At 37.2% G+C, this 21,130-nt stretch overlaps 2 protein-coding genes across 4 annotated transcripts in view; one reads left to right on the forward strand and one right to left on the reverse strand.

Moving 5' to 3' along the window:
- Positions 1-8,369, forward strand: part of LOC117930280 (polyadenylate-binding protein 7-like) — a 52,065-nt gene extending 43,696 nt beyond the window's left edge. For both annotated transcript variants that reach the window (XM_034850842.1, XM_034850843.1), the window contains exons 14-18: positions 5,730-5,840; positions 6,907-6,975; positions 7,096-7,158; positions 7,280-7,476; positions 7,847-8,369. In XM_034850842.1, the coding sequence (XP_034706733.1) occupies positions 5,730-5,840; positions 6,907-6,975; positions 7,096-7,158; positions 7,280-7,476; positions 7,847-8,165 (759 nt within the window). In that variant the 3' untranslated portion in view covers positions 8,166-8,369. The remainder of the gene's footprint in view (positions 1-5,729; positions 5,841-6,906; positions 6,976-7,095; positions 7,159-7,279; positions 7,477-7,846) is intronic.
- A 1,207-nt stretch (positions 8,370-9,576) lies between these two features.
- On the reverse strand, positions 9,577-16,088 carry LOC117930813 (F-box protein At5g39250). Of its 2 annotated transcripts, XM_034851555.1 has the most exons (3): positions 15,979-16,088; positions 11,559-11,717; positions 9,577-10,607 (listed from the first exon to the last, which is right to left on the reverse strand). In XM_034851555.1, the coding sequence occupies exon 3, from the start codon at positions 10,529-10,531 to the stop codon at positions 9,782-9,784; it is 750 nt and encodes a 249-aa protein (XP_034707446.1). In that variant the 5' UTR covers positions 10,532-10,607; positions 11,559-11,717; positions 15,979-16,088; the 3' UTR covers positions 9,577-9,781. The 2 variants fall into 2 exon arrangements, with proteins under 2 accessions (XP_034707446.1, XP_034707445.1); XM_034851554.1 differs by lacking the exon at positions 11,559-11,717.
- Positions 16,089-21,130: the final 5,042 nt, after the last annotated feature.

Consider the following 21,130-nt stretch of genomic DNA (forward strand, 5'->3'; position numbering starts at 1 on the left):
AAAGTGAAGAACTATTAAAGGTCTGCTTTATTTGTTTTGAAGCTAAAAGGTATATTCATGAAGTCTTGATTTTATGGTATGGATGTATTTGGTGAGAGAGAACCTAACAAAATATTTTAAAGGTTTTAAAATAGTAGCGTTTTTAGTAAAAGTAACAGTGCTATATAGTAGCGTTTTTAGTAAAAGTAACAGTGCTATCTTTATTGCTTCTTGTTTCCAAGCGAGTCTGCTAATAGTATTATAGATTTCAGTGTCATTAGTGTGGTTGGGAGACAAAGATCTTCACCAAGGTCCTCTCCAAATGTTTATGGAGATCAATCCAAAAGAGGCTTCTCTTCACATGGAGCTTTTTTGTTAGGGTTAGACAGATTTTGAATGCTGTGTTGATTGCTAATAAATTGGTTGAATGAAATAATTCACTCAGAGGAAGAGGGGGTAGTTTAAGATTGATTTGCGAAAAGCTTACCACCACCTTGTTAGCTTTTTAGGCCATGCTTTTTTCAGGAAAGGGTTTAGTTCTAGATAAGGTATATGAGTTTGAGGTTGCTTCTCTTTTAGCCTCACTATTCTCATTAATGGTAGAGCAAGGAGATGGCTAGAGGCCTCAAGTGGTGGAGTGCTTAGGGATCATTATGGTTCAATGATAAAAGCCTTTTCCAAACTTGCATGCGAAGGTTTTTCTTATGAGACCAAGACTCCAGCTCTTCTAGAGGGCTTGTTGTAGGCCAAAATTTTGGGTCTCTCCAACCTTGTAGTGAAGGGAGACTACATTATTGTCAATTCATCAACGGCTAAGAAGGAAAGAGGGCCATGGAAATTTGATGGGTAACACAATTTTTTTTTTAAATATTTTTATAGAGATCGGATATTCTTTTTCTTAGGTTCCTTGCTTAGCCAATCAAGTGGCATACCTTTTAGCCAAACAAGGAGCAAAGCTGAAGGTGGCTTTTTTAGGAGATCTTTTGTCTCCTTGAGCCATACCTAATAGTTATTTGAGCTGTTTTATTGTAACCTTTCTCAAGTTTGTAGATTGTTTTGTTTCTCTTTTAGGGAGTTTCTGTGTGTGTGTGTGTGTTTCTTTCTTTCTTTTCCTTTTGGGTTTAGATTGTACATTGTGAAAGAATAATGCATCCTCCTTGTCTACTTCTTACTAATTGAAATGACATGTTTGTTTTTTGATAAAAAAAATGGTTAAAGGCCTCAAGGATCTTAGATGGGAGATCCTCTCCTTCGTTTTATTTTTATTGTTTGTCTAATATACATTGTTAGATCACTACCTAATTGGTAGCTTAACATGGTATAAGAGCTTTGATAGCTAGAGGTTTCTTTCTTTCTATTGATTTGTTACTTATGATTTATATTTTGCTTCGCCCTAAGATCGTTTTGGGCTAAAGTGTGCTAGCTGTATTACTGTGTATCGGGATCATCTTGGTAGATTTCCACAAAGATCACCATCTTCATGGAATGTGGGTCGAATGGTTGGCTCATTTCTCATCTAGGTTTTCTATTAGATGGGAATCCTTTTTTCTTTTTTATCTTTTTTTTTTTAAATAGAAACAATCTTCTTCATTTATCTTAAAAAGGCAAGTACAAGAAGGACAAACAATCCTTTAAGGATGTACAAAAAGGTTAAAAAGTAACCAAGTGTCAAGCCTCGCTAGGGAGAAAAAATATGAAGGAGAGAAATATAGCACACTCAAGAGGGAAGAAGGTCTCTAACAAAGAAGGTCAAATGCATTGCTCCTTTTTTAGCTAACTAGTCTGTGACTTGCTTGGCTAAACTAGGAACCCAAGAGAGGGAGCAACCTAGCTCATTGACAACATCCAATATTTTGCATATCCAATTGTCAAACTTCCATGCACTTGAGGCCTAGCTCAAGTGGTAAAGGGATGGGGAGGTTCTAGGTTCAAGTCCTAATGGTGACAAAAATTTGCGTATCAGAAAAAAAAATAAAAAATAAAAAATAATGACCTAAGATATAATAGTAGTAGAATCTCCCTCTATAGTTAGGGTGGAGAGGCCTAAAGCTTTTGCCTGCAACAAACCCTCCGACAATGCCAAAATCTCTGCCAGTGTGATCTCTAATCACACCTCCAATACCTATTTGACCAAGGTTACCCAAGGAAGATCCATCAAAGTTTAACTTTACTAAACCTACTAGAGGGGAGGACCAACCAATCACAATTTTCTTCCTTGACCTGTTTGAGAAGCAAACATTTTTCCAATCCAACATTAAAAGAAACAGAGGAATATCTGCAAAAGGCTTGGTGAGGTCCAAAGGGAAGAGAAAAAGTAAATAAAGTCCCAAATGGCATCTAACAATTTCTGTTTGTCCTAAAAAATACTTGCATTCCCCTCCAACCATATAGACCATATCAAAGATATTATGAAAACCTACAACAGGATCTTCCTTGTTGGAAGGTTCCAAAACCTTTAAAGGAGATGCCCATCATTTCTGCTATGCCTCTAGGAGGAACTAAATCAAGATTAGCTTGGCAAAAAATCTATGCCAAAGTGCTTGTGCAATGGGGCAATGAAGAAAGAGAGGATCAATTGATTCACTACTCTTCAAACACAACACAATAAGGCCTCCTCAAGTAAAGCATGTCATTGGTATTAACCTTATTAGCCACAAGCCAAGCAAAAGTTTGAGCATGTTGGTAACCTTCTCATTAGGTGGGAACTCTAGCAGCCCAGTTTTGGAACTCTTTATCAGAAATAACTTTGAGCATGTTGAGGGTTGGAAATAGGCCTTCTTGTCTTTAGGTGGGAGCGTTCTAGTTTAGTTACACCTTGCCCATATCCCCCATGTATCATATTTCTATTTATTTTCGAAATTCTTATCAAGGGTTGCTTTTGGAATTGAGAGAATCTGATAGACTTTCTTGGATCTGGTTCAGGGAAGGAAAGGGAGATCCTTTAATAAGATGGACAGAGGTTGGTATTTAAGGAGTGAAAAGGGGTTGGGTTTCAGGAGGAATCTCAGCACAGTTGATTGAGGTTAGTACTTCTAGGAGTGAAAAGGGATTATGTCTCAGGAGGAATATCAAGAAAATGGTTATGGAGGTTTATATGGACAGCAACTTGTTGCGGCATTACATTATTGAAAGCAGTTATTGACTGCACTAATGATGTTCAGGCTGCCAATCTTGTGGTAAGATGGTCTCATCACAATCACTCAAAAGCTATCTCATTGGGGCTTCTCCATCTCCTTTCATCAGTTCACTATTTTGTTAGCAATGATTCCAAAATTATATTATGGGAGGATTTGTGGTGGCAGAGGGACATCTTTGCCTTCAATACCCCAATAGCTCTTTTATTATAGATCAGTCTCCAATGTATCTTGTCCTTTTATTTCCCTTACAAGAGGATCTGGATCTTGGTTCCCTCAGGGTTGTTTTCCTTGAAGTCCTTGCCTGTCCTGTATAAAAATGATATGCCAGTTATATTCCCTCAAGCTAAAATTCATTTGGAAGTTTAAGGTAGAAAGTGAGAGCCTTGCTTCAGATCTAGAGGCTTCTTGAAGCCCTCAGAATAGGGTGGTTAAATAATGTGTCATGTTTTTCCTTTGCCTTGTTGCTTTGTAGTCATGTCTGAGATTGATCAAGCTGGTGTTTCCTGGGTTACTTCTAGAATTGTGACCAATATGACAATTATGACAATTATTTACTTTAAGGGCTTTGGAAAAAGTCCCAGGATCAGAATGTTACAAAATGGAATTATGCTTGCTATCTTATGGGTACTTTGGTTGGAAAGAAATGGCAGGATATTTGAAAACAAGCATACATGATAATCTTCAAAGCCATTATGGGGTGCAGTCCACTTTGTCACTTCTTTTTGGGTGTCTGTCTCAAAGTAGTTTTGGGGCACTCTGTTGAGCTTGAATATTGTTAGATCGGAGACAGGTTCACATTTTCAAGATAGAAGCTGGGGTTATGGCAGAATGGTATCCCCCTTCCACAGGTCGGCATGATTTCAGCTTTTACACACATAGTTGGAAAACTTGGATCAGTTGGGGATTGGTGGTATTTTTGTAGATCACATAGGCAAAGATGGTTAGAGCTATCTTCAGGCTAACTGCTGGTTAGTCATGGAGCAAGAGATCTTTTGCTTGCTCAAATGTTATGTTGAGGCAAAACACCTCAGGCCTTAACTATTTTGGAGTGGAATGAGACTCTTATCTTACTTTCAGGGGAAGAGGAATTCTTGGGGGTTAGGTCTGGCTCTGTAAAGTAATAATAGTGCTTGCTCTTCGGAGCTGCTCCCAGCTCACGGTTGGAGGTCCAAAGTGGAAAAAGGTCCTGAGGGGTTTCCTGTTTGCTACAGCTGGCTACTGTTTTGTTGGCTGCTCTCTCCATGCTTTCTACAGCAGCTTCACTGATTATAGAGTGGTATTTTCTCCTCTTTTCTGCGCTGTATTGGTTGGATACTTCGAGGGTGTTGGGGTGGTGGATTCGAGCGAGTCAAACCATATTACTCTTATTCTTGATATGTCACTGTTGGAAGTTGCAGAGGATATTAGATATGCTCCTCTTTGTCTTTGGCAGTTGTTGATGCGGTTTACTTCTTTCTTAGTATCCTGGTGCAGTTGTCTTGTTATTCTCAATAGATTTGTTTGTTTCTTCTCTTGGATGCCTAGATCATCAAACAAGAAGCAAACTGGCTGAATAAGCTTGGCACCTCTTCAATGAAGGATTTTGTTGGGGATTACATGCATATCTGAGGGATTCTATGTTGGGCTTTTTTGGATATATTTGCTATCTAGTTTTTTGGGGAAATCTTCTCAAACTTTTCTCCTGGGAATTTTGGAGGATAGCTCTCACCCTTTCCTTTTTATATAGATATATACTTCTCTTTTCTTGGGGTCAAACCCAGAACCTGACTCCTGTGCCCAGCCTGCCTGAGCCAGGCCTAAAAATCATAGTTCATCCTTGTTTTTGGTTGATTGATTTGTTAATGAATTGTTGCATTTCCTGTCCCGGGGAAAAAAGAAACTAACCTCTGTCTCCATAGCCATAAAGAAAGAGTCTCAGCTAAGGGGGAACTGGGGACGTGTATGGGTGGGGAACCTGACCCAACAAGAAAAAGCTCTTTTTTGTTAGGAATTTGTGAATTCTTTGTCTGAAAATATGGTCGATTGGCTTCACCTATGAGAATTTGTGAATTCTTGATTTTTATTCATCGAAGCTCATCTGCAAAGTTGGCTTTATTATGTGCTCACTGCCAATCTGCTTAACCAATTGTGACTAGAGGCCCATTAAAACACGCCAATATTTATATCCATTTACTTCAAAACAATCAGTTGAGTGTTTCCTCTGGCACAGTGTACGTTAATGGCCACTCAAAATTGTAGGACATGATTATACTCATGATGTAGGAGTAGAGCTCTCTTATTTTGGGAAAGTGCATGGACTGCTGCCCTTGTGCTTGAGCCCAAAAAGGAATACTAGTAGAAAAAGGGGGAAGATCATTCTCTTTATGGAGGCTCGCCAATGCCACTTTATGGAGGAATTGATATCTCGACACAAGCCAAGAGTATCTAAAGGATTTGCTCTCTGCACTGCCTCCTCCTACTCTAATAATAATAATTCTCATGTCTCTCTCTGTTGAATTGTGATATATCTATCCATTTTATCTCTTTGCAGGTACCTCATGGATCAACATACATTTTAGTCTTGATGCTCGCTGTTCTGTTGTGATTGATTAACTTCTGATCTGTGCTATCCAGGAGCAGGTGCCTGATTCTGATCCATATGAAGCAGCTGTTGTCTCATTACCTGCAGCTGTTAAAGAACGCTTACTTCGGATCCTGCGACTTGGTATTGCTACCAGATTTGATGTAAGTCCTTTCATTGTTAGTAGTAGAACTTTTGTATTTGAAACAGACAATTCATTTCATTGAATTGCATGTGAATGTTCAGAGAAGGATGAGTTATTATTGTTCAGAGAAGATAGTAGTAATTCATTGTTAGATGCTGAACCATATTTTTAGGTTTAACAATGCTTGCACTATATGTTGCATGGGCATCTCCAAAAACAGAAAAGCATCAATTACCAACATTCAACTTGTTAAGCTTTCATGCTATATTTTGGTTCTTGTTTCTCTAACTCCTAATGGATGGCATTGTAAAATGTACTTCAGGATAAATGGAGACCTACAGAGAATTTGTTTTTCCAGAAAAATATTTCTACAGCGATTCTTTTACTGAGAAAATCTACCATTTTATTCTATTTGTTAGTTATTTTGATCATCGTCATGTCTCCCTATGCAAAGGAGCCATAGAAAAGCTTAATGCTGGTAGGAAACCATTTTTAAGTAAAATATAGAAGTTCATAACCAGTAACTTAGTTGTTTCATATGGAAAATTTAAAAATAAATAAATAAGGCCTATGCTTAAGAGTACCCTGGATCTATTAACCCAGGAGGGATGCAATATTCCAACACACCTAGATGAAAATTAATTTACCTTTGTGGGATCAAGACAAAACCGAAGAGATCATATTACTCTTAAAAGTGACAATTTTTTTTTTTCTTAAAATACTCTTCTTGAAGGCTATCTCCCTACTTTGTTGTGAAAAGAAACAGAAAAGAACACCTTATGCATTATTAGAAGTTTCATCCAAATATTTAAATTTGTTCTTCCAACTCAATCTGGATTTGGGATATTGGAACAACTTTCAATTCCTCCTGTCTTCATTTAAGTCCCAAATTCCAAGTTCTCTTGTAATCTACTCTCTTAGTCTCATTCCCAGTATGATATTGTTGGCTGTTAGAAGAATATTGGCACCTAAACCGCTTTGTCTCTCATTCTTCATTGCTGATCTGGTCCTTGAAGGTGGGTTTAGACTCATCCCTTTAAGGTTATTTTGCTCGTGTTATGATTTTCTGGTCTGTTCCTTTGCAGATTGACATCCAATGCATAACCAGCCTCCATAAACTTCCTGAATTGGCTGCTATATCTGTGCTTGATCAGGTCTTTCACTATTTTCCTTTGTAGTAATTTTCTCTTTAGTCTTTTGTTTTGCTTCTTGCAATCTGCTTCTGTCCCGTTTTATTCTTTAATGATTTTATCTTGCCATGCTTTGTTCTGCAGTTCATGTTGTCAGGGGCTGATAAGCTTGACAAGGGAGCATATCTTGCTGGGTTAATGTCCAAGGTGTATAGCCCACCATAATAGATTTGAATGTTAAACCTAATTATTCTTTGATAGGATACGGTTTGATATTTTTGAATATATATTAATAATCTTGTATGCATTCTCTCAATGACCTGTACAGCACCAGATTGATAGATTGGGAGTAAACAGAATCCCACAGCACCAAGTTGATAAATTGGGAGTGAACAGAATCCCATTGCATTTACCAAGGGTAGAGGATACTGCTCCTGGGGAATCAGTACTGCCTAGTTTGTCCAGTAGAGTTCACCGGCCAGCTTTTGATTCTCTTGCTTCGCGTTTGGGCACAACTGCAGCTAGGTATGTTTCATATTTTATTTTAACAATTATGCAATATCTCTCATGTCAGCATGCAGACTACAAAATATTTTCTGAGAAAGATTAACTGGAGACTTCTGGAGTGGATGGAGTTGTTTAAAGTATTAGGACTGTCAATATCTTATGTCCTATTAGATGCAAATTTCAAACATGATTACATGACATTTGAAAATTTTTATATGCTAGCTTTGAACATAAAAAATTTCCTGTATTTCAAGGTAATATTATTCAAGCTGCAAGCTCCATGATATCTTCATTTCTTAAGCTTGTTTGGCGTCTCCATTTAGAAAGACAAATTTTGTGTCCTCAAAGAAAAGTATTTCAACTCTTCCAAATACCTGTTTTCTGACAGGTACGACGGTTATGAAACATCCCCAGCATTGTCTCGCTACTCTACTTACAGTTATACTGATTATCCCCTGTCTCGACAATTGGGCTTTGATAAACTGGAAGAAACAAGTCCTACCCCACTCTATAGAGCAGCAGTTTCTTCTTCGAGCTATGGCAGAGCTGAATTGGATCCTCGCCTCATAGCCACTTCTGTGGCCCCACCTGCTCGCCCTCAAATGAGGTTTGACCCTTTCACAGGTGAACCTTACAAATTTGACCCTTTTACCGGTGAGCCCATAGAGCCAGATGGTGTGCGTTCCCAATCTGGGAGCCGATACTGATATAACAGAACAGCAAATAGCTTAATATGTATAGGAGGGGATTGCTGTCTCTCCTTGTTCAATCTAAGAATCAGAGAATGTAGGACGGATTTCATTCACGAACCTGGTAGATTGGTTTTGAGGGTGTATTTTTGTTGGGGGTTGTGCGTCGTGACATAAATTTATAATCGTAGATTGTTTATTAATTTCATGTCCATTAGATCACATGCATCCCAGGATTTGCTCCTGATGTGGGGCAATTTTTATCCCTCCAAGGAGTGGGTGAAACAAATATCGTCATATTCTTTTTCTTGGGTTGGAGAAAATTTTGACAAATATTTGTTGTAAAGATAATTAAAAAATATTTAAGAATAATTTATAATTTAAAACAAAATATGTCATTAAAGATCACTTTTCTTTTTTTTAAAAAAAAAATTCTTAATTCAACTAAACATATAGAGATATTTGTGGATGCAAAGGTAACTTCTCACAATATCATAATAATGTAAGTAAATAATTTTACTTATTTGTTCCTAAAACAAGCTATGATGTCAATATTACAAGGATAAATTAGGCATTTGATATAAAACAAAAAAAGATAAAAAAAAGTGAATGATCAACCAACTTTTCCCTCAAACTAACCGTTACCTGACTGTTGGATAGGGCGGCATTTATAACATTTGTCGTGCAAAAAGCAAAGCAGCGTTTGCTTGAGCCGGGCTGGCATGATGGCTCCACGTGATGGCACCGGGGGCTGTCCCCCTAGGCTCAAAGGATCCGGCCATGCCAGCACATCCCGCTACAACTGGGCTGGGCTGACCAGTCTTTTGGCATGCCAAGCCACGGATCCCATTTGACTGCGCCTATGAGTCCTTTTCAAAATTAGGATGCACTTTGGAAGATATGGCATATAGGGAATTGGGAAAGAGTGGAAATCGCAAAAGAACCACTTGCACACACCACAAATATTTTCCAATAATAAAAATTTCAGTGTTACACCTTATTTTGGATGCAAGCCTTTTCTCTATGAGAAGATTTTAGCAGTTCAGTTACTCAAAATCGCTGTGGCTGTTGAGGTCAAATTCACCACCTTCAAGCTAGAGATAACAGCTTGAATGAATAGTATAGATCAACCAGAAGTTGAATGGTAGGATAAAAAACTACTTTATTATATCATTTCACCTACCTCCTGTTGGACAAGGCCACTTTTCCGAAGGCTGACTCAGTCACAATAGAATTTGTTGCTCGTTCATCAGCATGCTTAAATAATGACTGTTCAATGTCCAAGCCAGAGCCAACCTGCAATATTCCAACTCTAGTTCAAACTTTGACCATGGAATGATAGGGCATCTAAGAATGGTAATTACAACATGTAAAAGACACTAGTGCAAAATACTTAACAGCATGCTTTAAAAGGTATCCTGCAGAACAGTAATCATGAAAATTGTCCACATTTATTGAATATGTACACAGTTTGAACATAGAATAAGATAACACTTAATTCAGCTCCCAACAATGGAGGGGGGAGTCGAAGGTATTTGTCTTAGGTACCACATATTAAAGAACCAAAGAAGGTAGCAAAATAGTGCATTACATACACATACAGGAACCTTGTGCTGCTAAACCAGTTGGTGTCTTCACTTCCAATCAAGCATGTCTAATAGCCAAAGGACCTCTGGCTCAGAGTTTGCAGCATCACAGAAATCCATTTCAAGCCCAAAGACATTAATGACACCTTCGTTTCCATCTTCCATGAAAAGCAATGAAATCCACGCCCTGATGCCAGAAATGAAGGGATATATGGGGGAGAAGTCAAGGTAGTCAAATGCGAGGGCCCTATAAGCTGTCCGATCAATATAATCAAACATGGATTTGTTGATTATGCAAGCAACCTTCTTGGAGTCTTTCCGTCCCACAAGCACTGATACGCTCACAGTTGCCATCAGAGGAACGGTAAACCTAGGCTCCACAAGTAGGGTCATCTTGTACTCAGGACCCTCAAGGTGAAACCTAAGCATGTCGCATATGCCAGGTGGTGGGACAACAATTCCAGTTTGGAGAACAGGGCCTGGGACCACTTCAGAGAAGATTGATCTCTCTCCTGTCCAAATGTCAATATAAAATTCCAGGTCACTAAAGGACAGTCTTGGAGGGGGAAGAGCTCGGCAATGCTGACGTTTGTAGAAGGTTTGGCATAACTTGTAATAAGTTACAGTTGGAGGAGAAGGACGCTTGCATATTGAAGGCCATCTCTTGGCACATACGCATTTCCAGAAATAATCATCTTGGGCTATGTCTCTCCACTGCTTACACACCAGCATGCAGGATGCAAGGTCTGCACCCTCCAGTAGAGGGAAAACAGCCTTCAAAACTTCTTCATATGCCATTCTCAAAGGTGAACTTAGAACAGAACAAAAGCATGCTCCTGCAAGTCTCTACAGCATTGGATGGCCTAGAATCAAGCTGGAACAATTCCATAAGGAAAGCAAAAAATTTAAGTCAATAATCAATTTCAGTTCGAAACAACCATATTAAATCCCAACATGTTCTTGAGAACTGTTGGTAGAAAACACTTTAAAGACTAACATGCTCTTGAAAATTGTTGATAGAAGGAAACTACACAATGGGAGCAGGCAAACTGAACATCTTGGAAATTAGGCAAGGATATTCCATCACAAAGGAACAGAAAGGAGCATCCAGTTAGCCTTGTTCAAATTCAGAAATTTGAAGTAAAGGAAAGGACTTACAAAGGGGATCACTGAAATGCTCATTCAAATTCAGAAGTTTCAAATAAAGGAAATGATTCAAATAGGGGATCCCTAAAATACTTACAGATAAAGAAAAGCAAGAAGAAGAGAAAAAAGCTACTGTTTTTTTATCTTAAAAAATGTAATCTAGGGAGTGCCACTAGAAAAGAAACCTGTAGAAGTCATGTAGTCAGAAAATCTATCCAGACTTGATAGATGCCAATCATGTAAACTTTAAACTACAAATGACATAAATTGGAACAACCATGACGAAAATCGTAAAAACATGAACATGGACAAAAGGATGAGGCCTTTATCTTTTTCTCAATGCATGGAGAAAAAAAGCCAATAAGACTCATCTATGCCATTTTGGCATTTTGATGAATCAAAAAGTATCGTCCAGCAAAATAGAAGATTTCTTGAGGCACCACCTGACATTAACTGCCTATGACATTAGCTTGCATAAATTTAACCTAATATGAGTAGGAAGATGACCATACCTATTTATTTACACAGTTTAAATTTATGCAACCTAGGATAACAAATACATTGAGGCAGCTTTGTAATTAGGAAACATTTCAGTTTGATGTCCAACAGCTACATATTGAGGCAATTGTTAACAAAATAACATGGCACATTAAAATCTTAATAGTGCACAGAAAAAGACCTAGTGTTGAATCATGGAATCTCCCTAAGCTACGGTATGGGGTTATTCGCAGTTCTTTTCTTTTCTTTTTTGTACCCTCTTTTCCACCTTTATTGTAGGAGCTTGGGAAGTTATTCATGGTAGACAATGCAGCAGCCTAGGCCTTACGTTAAGGAAACTCTGCATCAGTACATGATTGTAGTTTAGAGTCCTATTACAAACCATATAGATTATCAAACTAAAGAAACACAATACCATAGGGGGTGTATCAACAATTGTGGGTGGGTGCATTAGTCTCAGATTTTCAGCATGCTTTTTTGGCAGGGAGACAAATTCTGTATGCTATCTTAATAGCAAATGAGGCCACTGATTCCAAACTTAAAGATAATTTGCATGGAATCTTATGCAAGCTTGATATCGAAAAGGCTTATGACCATATAAATTGGAACTCTGTCCTTGCAGTTCTGAAAAAAATGGGGTTTGGCTCCAAGTGGTTAGGTTGGATCAGATGGCGTATCTCTATAGCACACTTCTGTGTCTTGTTAAATGGCTCCCCTTCAGGCTTTTTTCAAAGCTTTAGGGATTTGAGACAAAGAAACCCTTTATCTCCTTATTTGTTCATCTTGGCGATGGAGACTCTCTCCTGCTTGCACTCTAGGGCAAAGGAAGGTGGTTTTATTGATGGTTTCCTAATCAAAGAAAGACGTGATGTAGGAGTGGAGGGGTCTCCCACTTGTTATTTATAAATTATCCCCCTCATCCTTTGTGATGCTAGTAAGGAAAATCTTGAGTATCTGACTTGGGTCTTCATGTGGTTTGAGGTGTGTTCAGGGCAATGTTGTCAAAAGTAAAAGGTGAGATGTCAAGATGATAAGACTCCTTTTAGCCCAAGGTGAAAGACAAAAAACAAGGAAATAGACTAATTATAATAAAGTAATAAAAAATATACATATATTTACCCATTCGATACTTAAACCAATATGAGCATTGTCTTCAACAATCAATACTATTTATTTTTCATCCCACATGATGTCTTCCCAAATTAACAAAATATTAATAATTATTCAAAGTGTTAAATATTATACCCCACATCATAAGAAACATCATATTAGAGATGTTCGTCTTGTTTAAATTGATATTCTAATTTTTCAGACATCTAAAAATCATAATAAAGAGCAAAATAAGAGAATGAACATCCTAGAAAAGTTTTGGACATCATCATCATAGCCATCATTGAAATTAAAATTGTCATCACTTCCATCAAAATTAAATCGATAGCCCTCCATCTCATTATCTCTATGATTGATAAAATAATATTTCATCTCATATTTTGTTTAATCGAATGTTAGATTGAATGAAATTATAATCTAAGTATGTTTAATCTTAACTCATGGTCAAAGGCGACTGCCTCTATGCCTTGCGCCTTATCCCAAGGTGATCACTTAAGCGTTGCCTCTTTGAAGCCACCTTGCTTGGGTATTTAAGAGGTGACTTTCATCTGATCTGCCTTGCCTATTCTAATGGCCTAGGCAGCTTGGGTGATCACCTTTAATAACATTGGTTCAAGGCCAAAGATTAATTTGGAGAAAAGTGAGTTGATTCTAGTTGGGAATGTCCCAAATATGAAGGAGCTTGCTGAGGTTCTAGGATACAAGGTGGGTGCTCTCCCAACCACCTACTTAAGTCTCCTTTTGGATGCTCCTTACAAGTCTTTTAGGGTTTAGGAAGAGGTGGAGGAGCAGTTCCAGAAAAGGCTTGTTATGTGGAAGAGGTAGTATCTCTGAAAAGGTGGAAGACAGACACTTATTAAGAGCATTTTATCCAGTTTACCGATTTATTACATGTCCCTTTTTGTCATCCCTAAAAGGGTAGTGACTAAATTGGAAAAGATTCAAAGGGACTTTCTTTGGAGAGGAGGAGATTTGGCTAACAAGCCTCATCTGGTGAATTGGTTAGTTGTTTGCTTAGAAAAATAAAAAGAGAGCTTGGGTTTTAGAAGCTTGTCAAACTTTAACAAGGCTCTCTTAGGAAAATGGGCTTGAAGATTTGTGAGTGAAAGAGACCCTCTTTGGAAAAGGCTAATTGTTGCCAAGTATAGGTAAACGATGGGGGTTGGTGCATGAAAGAGGTGAGAAAGAGATATGAAGTGGGGGTATGGAAGACGATTAGAAATGGATGAGGGACTTTCAATTTTAAAACTTGCTTTAAGGTTAGCTCTTGTAATAGGGTGAAGTTCTAGAAAGATAAGTGGCAAAGGGATTTGCCTTTGAGGGACTCTTTCCCGAATCTTTTGCTATTGACTCTTTCAAAGATGCTTGGGTGGCTGATATCTGGGATGGTGGTAGTTTGGGTCTTAGGTTTATTAGACAATTGAATGACTGAGAGTTAGAGGAAGTAGATATCTTTTTTGGGAGGCTCCATGATTACTCCACCTCTCTAGAAATTGATAACATTATGGTGCGGGTAGAGACAAAGAACAGTAACTTTTCAGTTAAGTCTTTCTACTCTTCCTTGGTAAGTAGGCGAGCAGAGCCATTCCCTCATATGGTATAATTTGGAACTTCTGGGCCCTTATAACAACTAGCTTTTTTTGCTTGGGAAGCAACCTGGGCCAAGATTTTGACTAAAGATCGACTTAAAAAAAGGGGTTGGAGGATACCTAATAGATGCTATATGTGCAAAGAAGATGAAGAAACAAGTGATCACATTCTCCTTCATTGTTCAAAAGCTCGCATTTTGTGTAGTTGATTTTTGCTTTTTTTTTTTAAATTTTTTAATTTATGTATAGTGGGTAATACATTCTTCAGTAAGAGAGTTGTTCTTAAGTTGGGGTGACTCTTTTGTTGGCAGAAAAAGGAAAAAGGCTTAGAAAGTTGCTCCTTCATACATTTTTTAGACCATTTGAAGGGAGAGAAATAAGAGAGCCTTTGAGAATTGTGAAAATTTAGACCAAACGATTAAAAGTTCTTTTTTTGTATAACTTTTGGAATTCGGTTAGATTGCATGTTGGGGATGGTTCTATGTTGTTGTTAGATTTTGTGGATCGGTTAGGCTCTTCGTAAGGAGTGGTTCCTGGTTTTTGTGTATTCACGCCTTCTTTCATTTTGTTTGTTTTGTATACGTCATGTATACTTTTATTTATTAATACAACCTGCATTTACCTATCAAAAAAAAAAAATCAACTACATGTCGGCTTGTTAGGGCAGCTCAACAATGTGGGATCTTGTGGAAAGATGCCTTAATATATCCAAGAAACCCTACTTCATATTGTTTCTCTCACCTAAGATTGAACAATTCCTTAGGAGTTCATTTTAATGAGGAGAACTGAGGAAGTTAACAATAGAAAATAAAAAATAGAGGGCACCGCTTGAAGTAGAGATCATTATAAACCAAAAACTTAAGCACTTGGAAGTAAACATATCACTTTCAAATCCAATTATGAATTCACTTTTCATAACCATGGGAACTCCATTTGATTAATGAAAGAAAAAAAAAAAACTTAATTTACAAAAAACAAAAAAAAAACAAAAAAAAACAAAGGGGGTAAACCAAAGGTTTGAATCTTGATGTCTCATCACTGGTATTAACTGAGCCTCTTATAACCATTTGGCTTAGTTGAGTTAAGTATATTATTTTTCAGTAACCAGAAACACCATGAAAAATAAAACCAAACTCTTCTTTCTTTTTCCTTAATTAGTTTTCTCAACTAGCAAACAGAGAATGGTAATAACACAAACAATGTAAACAATATCTTAAATTATCTAGAGTAATCTGGAAAGAAAGCTGCTTTAAGTTCTGAAAACTCAATGCCACGGTCTCAAGATCATAGATACCAGTTGGGATACTAAGAATGAAAAACAAAAAACACAAATTCAGAGTACATGAATCAATATATTGAACAAATTGATAACCTCATAAAACAGCATAACATGGCCATAGAAAATTATGATAGAATATCTGAAAATAAAATAAAAAAACAAAAAAATAAAACCCCAAATTTTCTATTCCAAAATCACACTATAGCCTCAACACTCAGAAGTTCAGTAGAAATAAGTCAATCGCTCTGTTCGGCCATGAGAACATGCAGGGGAAAAGAAAAAAAAAAAAAAAACCTAAAGTTTAACCACAACAAACCAAATTCGATCACTCAACGTCACACGAAAAAGGAAGGGGGGAGGAAGTTAATCCCTAAATTCTCTGTTTGGCCGCCAAGAAAATTACAACAACAATAATTGAAGCTCTAAATCTAACATTTTCATCATTTGGAATAGAAACCATCAGACAAAAAACTCATGAAGATGGTAACCAAGAGAATATCAAAATCCGTATAAATCAGGGGCAAAAACTAAAGAAAAACAGAAGAAATAATCAGAGCACCATACCAAAAAACACAAAAAGAAAACGAAACAGAAAGCAAGAAATGAAAGGCAAACAGAATCACCTTTTTCTCGCAGGAAGAAGAAAAATCCGGTAAAACCCTAGAAATGGTCGAACAAGCCTACAGGCCGATATCATCCAGAGATCTGAGAAAAGTACGCCTCTCTCTCTCTCTATTCTAAAATCAAGGGTCGATTAGGTGTGTTTTGACCTACTCTATATTGTTCTGTTACCGGGTCCCACTGCTATCCTGTCCCATACGCGTAAACTGTATAACGGACAGGATTGATCGACGGCTGAGAGCGTTGAAGATCGATGAAGGTGCTCTGTAAATTCTTGTGGTGCGCGTCATAGCAGCCGTCTCCCGAGGGCCCACTTTTGTCTTCGCTGTTGGTAGCTTTCACATCATTTTGAAAAAAGAAAAGGGGGTTTAGTTGATTTTATGATATGTGATATTATTACACAATAATATTTTAATTGTTTATTTGAATACATTTTTTTTAAAATCAAAATTTTATTATATAAAAATATAAAATATTTATTTTATATATTTAAAAAATACTTTAATAAATTTTAAATTTTGTTGATATCTAATTTATTTTTTCAAAAAATAATTATTTTCATAACTTAAGTCTACGAAGGTTTTTATATTTTATATAAAAATTATTAAAATAATTTTAATGGGTGGAGAGTGTTTCTTTTGTCGAGCTATTCTCTCATCATCTATGGATGATGTATGATATTTATAACTACTTTTGACGCCTATTTAAACTTTATCAAAACTTTCGATTGTTATTGAATAGTTTTTAGATATCAAACGGATCTTATCGTAAATGAATTTTAATATGATCGATTTCCTCTCTTTTACAATTAGTTCCACTACAATACCCTATGTTTTAGTTAATGGATAAAATAAAAGTATATTCAAATAGACAATAAAAAATCTATATGAAAAGTAAGATTTTCAACTTGATATCTAGAAAAGCATTGATGTTAGACCATATGATTAGGTGAAGTCCAGATATAGTTCTTTTGGATTTCGTTTTCGCCAATCGTGTAGAAGCAGAAGGTATGAACTTTGACTTGGATCGGGGGTCACCGCATTTGGGTTGGGCTTTCCTTAGAAAAAGGTATGAAGTTGGGGAGGCTTAAATCCAAGCCCATATCCACTAACATTGGTACAACCATGTAGGCCAGGGCGCAGGCTGTGATTTTGAGGGCCTGGGCCTGGAAAGATGGTAAGCATCAGTACATGAAAGTAACATAAATAAGCAAGAGCGAAGTGTCGGCATGAGATGAGCGTGGATGATGGAGTAGTCACGCAAAGAAATTGAGACAAGGACTATCAATGATATGCAATAGTAGAGAGAGAGAGAGAGGAGGACCACAATTTGATTGAGAGAGACAAGTCTTCTCGTAGGGCAGCATCAATCTCAACTACAAATCAGTATAAGTTGGAAATGTTAGACAAACCTGGACCCCTTCACCAACATGAACATAAAATCTAAGCGAACTACAGCCCACACCTAGCTAGCGATTAGGTGTGTAATGGGTGGCTCTTCACTGCCCGCGTTTCTCCATTCCTCGTGTCGCTTGTCATAATTGGTTTGATAACGATTTCTCCTCCCAACACCTTATTCCTTTGTCGTTCTACACGTTGTTCCTTTGTCATTCTACGTACATGTCTCTTCTTCTTCTTCTTCTTCTCCTTCTTCCGTATGGGTGATTTTACTTAGACTATGAATTCCAGTATGAAACAAACACATTTGATATGGATGATGATTTGGTTTGGTACGTGGTAGAAGGTTGAATGGAAGAAATGGGGAGGCGTGCGGGGATATGAGTCATTTGTTTGGACATGGGCGTAATCTCCTGCTTTTGGGATCTTTCTTTTTGTAGTCTTCCGACCAGTTTCCGGCATCCTCGCCAGTGTGTTGAGACACCAATCAGGCGGTCACCACCAGCCGAAGCGACGTGTGGTTTTATCTTTCTTAAGCAATTTTCATGAATTCAAGTAGCATCCCTTTTGATCCTTCTAAAAAACAAAGAGAAATACATGTATGGTATGTGGCTCATATTTAAACGAAAAGACATTCGAAGAAAAATGGGCAAAATCCAGAGAGAGAAGCGAGTGGAATGGAGAGCTTGTCATAATTAGATTTATATGATTGGTATGGTTAAGGGGTATTTTTGGAATTTTTATTCCTAAGGGTTAATATAAATATCTTTTTATGTAACCTTCATTTTATACATAATGAAAATCCTATTCTCTATTCCCATGGACGTAGACAATTAGTTGAACTATGTTAAATCTGCGTGTTCTTCTTTCTCGTTTTTTTTCTATTATTTTTCACCATAAATTATTACACAGATTTCAACAATATACATATTCATTCTTACCAATGCCAAAACATTTCTTTAAAAATTTATATCCATATAATAGTGAATTCTCAATAAAATAAGAATAATATCCATCATAATTAATCAATTGAGGATGTGCCTAACATCGAAAAATGTGGTATATCTCTAGTTTGGATAGAAGGAAAATTTCCAAAGGATGATCACATGGCCTACAAGAAAAAGAGGGAAGGGAACACAAATCCAAGTCAGAGGGGTGGGCATGGTGGACAAAAGAAGTGGGGCATGGGCTCATGGGGAGGGTTGGAACACAAAAGAATCAGTAAGGCATGTTACCCAAAAAAACACAAAGGGAATAAAGGTGGACACTCCCAAACATCTAATGCACATGACTCTCTTACACATAACACATTACACACAGCTCAATCAGATGAGTAACAGAGCAGAGAGGCAGTGTTGGTGAACCCAAAAAAAGCTGTTAAATCACATCCTCAGTATGCTCTGATGATGTGTTTGCATTTTGGGTCCTCATCATCTTGTCCCCCCTCTCAATCATGCTATTCTTCTCCCCCTTCTTCCTTCTAGACTCAAGAGTGGTTGGGTATATACTTGGATCTCCTCACATGTTTTACAACTTAAAAGCAAATTTCATTTGGCTAACTTTATGTGATAATTAATTAAATTCATTTCTCTTTGTTTTAGATTTTTTTTTTTTTTTTTTTTTGTCTTTTTTTGTTTGTATTATGAAACACTTGAAAATGTTAAAAAAAAAAAAAGAAAAGAAAAGAAAAGAAAAAAGAAGGGAAGAAAACCCATCTCAGCAAAGAGGGAATTTACTCACAAAAAGACAACTTTGCCAAGAACCTAAACCAAATAGCAACAACCTTAGTTTTAATGATTTGATGTATATAATAATAACAAGAAGATCACATTCATTTCACACATGCTGGTAGCTTGAAAATTAATCAATTGAATTAAGGCCCATGTGTAGGAAATCAAAATAATATAAATTATACCCACATAGAGCACTAAAAAAATGAAACAAAATCAATAATAAAAACAAGAATGGTTATGGAGAAAGAGAGAAAGGGGGGCTGCCAAAGGGGTCACTTCCATGCAGGGAATGTGCAGAACATGCTGTACATTTCATGCTGCTTCACTGTCTCTCCTTTGTCACATGCCCATCCCCACCTCTGCATGTGCCCTCCCATGTGCTCTCTCTCTCTTCCAATGGCCCCATTTCACCTTCACATGTGCCCTTTGGGGAGGCCACTACCCCCAATACATTTCCTTACTCTCACCTTTCTTCTCTACTTGCTTGACTCTTTTGCCCACCTCCACCCTCCCCCCTCCCAATTATCCCTCTCTTGCCATTTTACTTGCTTGTATATTCAGCTGCAGGCTTTGTCTCCCTGTATGTACATGGTAGCATACCTTGAGAAAGAACAAAACTACACTCCTTGTCAACTCCAGCTCTGAATTGATAATTCCCAAGAGTATTTTTAAACCTTTATCAGTGGGTGCTTGTACTTGCATTAATTGCTATTAAACTATTGAAATGTACTTCTCTCTCTCTCTCTCTGAATTTAGTGAGCTTCTTTCATCATGGATAAATGTAGTATGGCTTTAAATTTTATGTTATAAACTTATAGGCAATTTTACAGAGACTCATGTTCTAACAAATTTGACATCAGGGTTTCACTTTTTCTACTTTAGAAACCACATGCCACCAAAAAAAGAGTAAATAGTGTTCAATCAAAAAGCTGCAAAAATGTTGAAATGATGAGGGGGAGGCCATATTGGTAATTAGGATTTCAAAACCATGACTTCACATGTGCAGTTTGCAGATGTGCAGGCTTTTGCTGGCAAGACACCTCTCTCTCTCTCTCTCTCTCTCTCTCATTTCACTTTCCTTGCAGATAATTTTGCAAGTGAGATACCAAATTGTGTGTCCTTTATTGACCAAATTTTACAATAACATTGGAAAAAAAAATAAAAAAAATCTCTGTATACATGGGATTATACCCATTAAAGTTGGATATGCATGGGTCATCAGCAACTTGCAGTTTTTGAAATGATATGTGCTGGTGGGGTACCCCACCAAATAAAAGGTACCCCTATGTGCCCAAATTTTTGTTCATTTCCTTGTGCTTTCCCGCCCTCCTAAATAGGCCATGTTGGTATTGTTAAAAGAAAAATGGGGAAATGCTTTTCAAAGGGGTGTAGAATGTCCATGTTTTAATATATGTAAAGATGACAATGCGACAAGTTTTGTTTTCTTTGTTGGACGGGTTTAGGATGAATATGTCTAAGGTGAATTTTAGTTTTTATTTTTCAATAAATTTGAGCATACCTTTCAATCGACTTCTTTATATAGGGAAGACAGAAAGGCAGAATAGGTATGAAAAATTTTAAAAATGGATTTATATAAATAAGAGAAAATTGGAATTAGAGCAATCGGTCAGAAAATTTCATATTGTAAAACATTAATAATTTATTGTGATAACAAATAAATAGATACATTGATAAGCAGGGTTTGATACACCTTACTACAAAAACTAGAACAAAATTGACAAAGATGAGAGTGGCAATCTCGTAGTTTTCTTCAAACCGAGTGGTTATATTCCAACTTTTGGTTACTTAAACCCTTGGGGCCTTCTCAAACACGATATAGAGTTCAATCTCCCATCTCACTGCTAGTGCTAGCACGGCGTTTTTATTCTCCCGTTAAGTGTCGCAAGTGTGCTTAAGAAGACATACTTTGTTACAATGAGCTGCAAGCGTATAGCCAAAATGAGGAGGAGGAGGTCGAGAAGACCAAACGCGCGCCTTTGTTGCAGAGTACGAAGGGGCTCGAG

This window comes from Vitis riparia, chromosome 14, assembly GCF_004353265.1.
Source record: "Vitis riparia cultivar Riparia Gloire de Montpellier isolate 1030 chromosome 14, EGFV_Vit.rip_1.0, whole genome shotgun sequence".
Lineage (NCBI taxonomy): Eukaryota > Viridiplantae > Streptophyta > Magnoliopsida > Vitales > Vitaceae > Vitis > Vitis riparia.

Coding starts and splice junctions, on each gene's coding strand:
- LOC117930813 (XM_034851554.1), bottom strand. CDS start 10,531: ATGGCATATGAAGAAGTTTTGAAGGCTGTTTTCCCTCTACTGGAGGGT.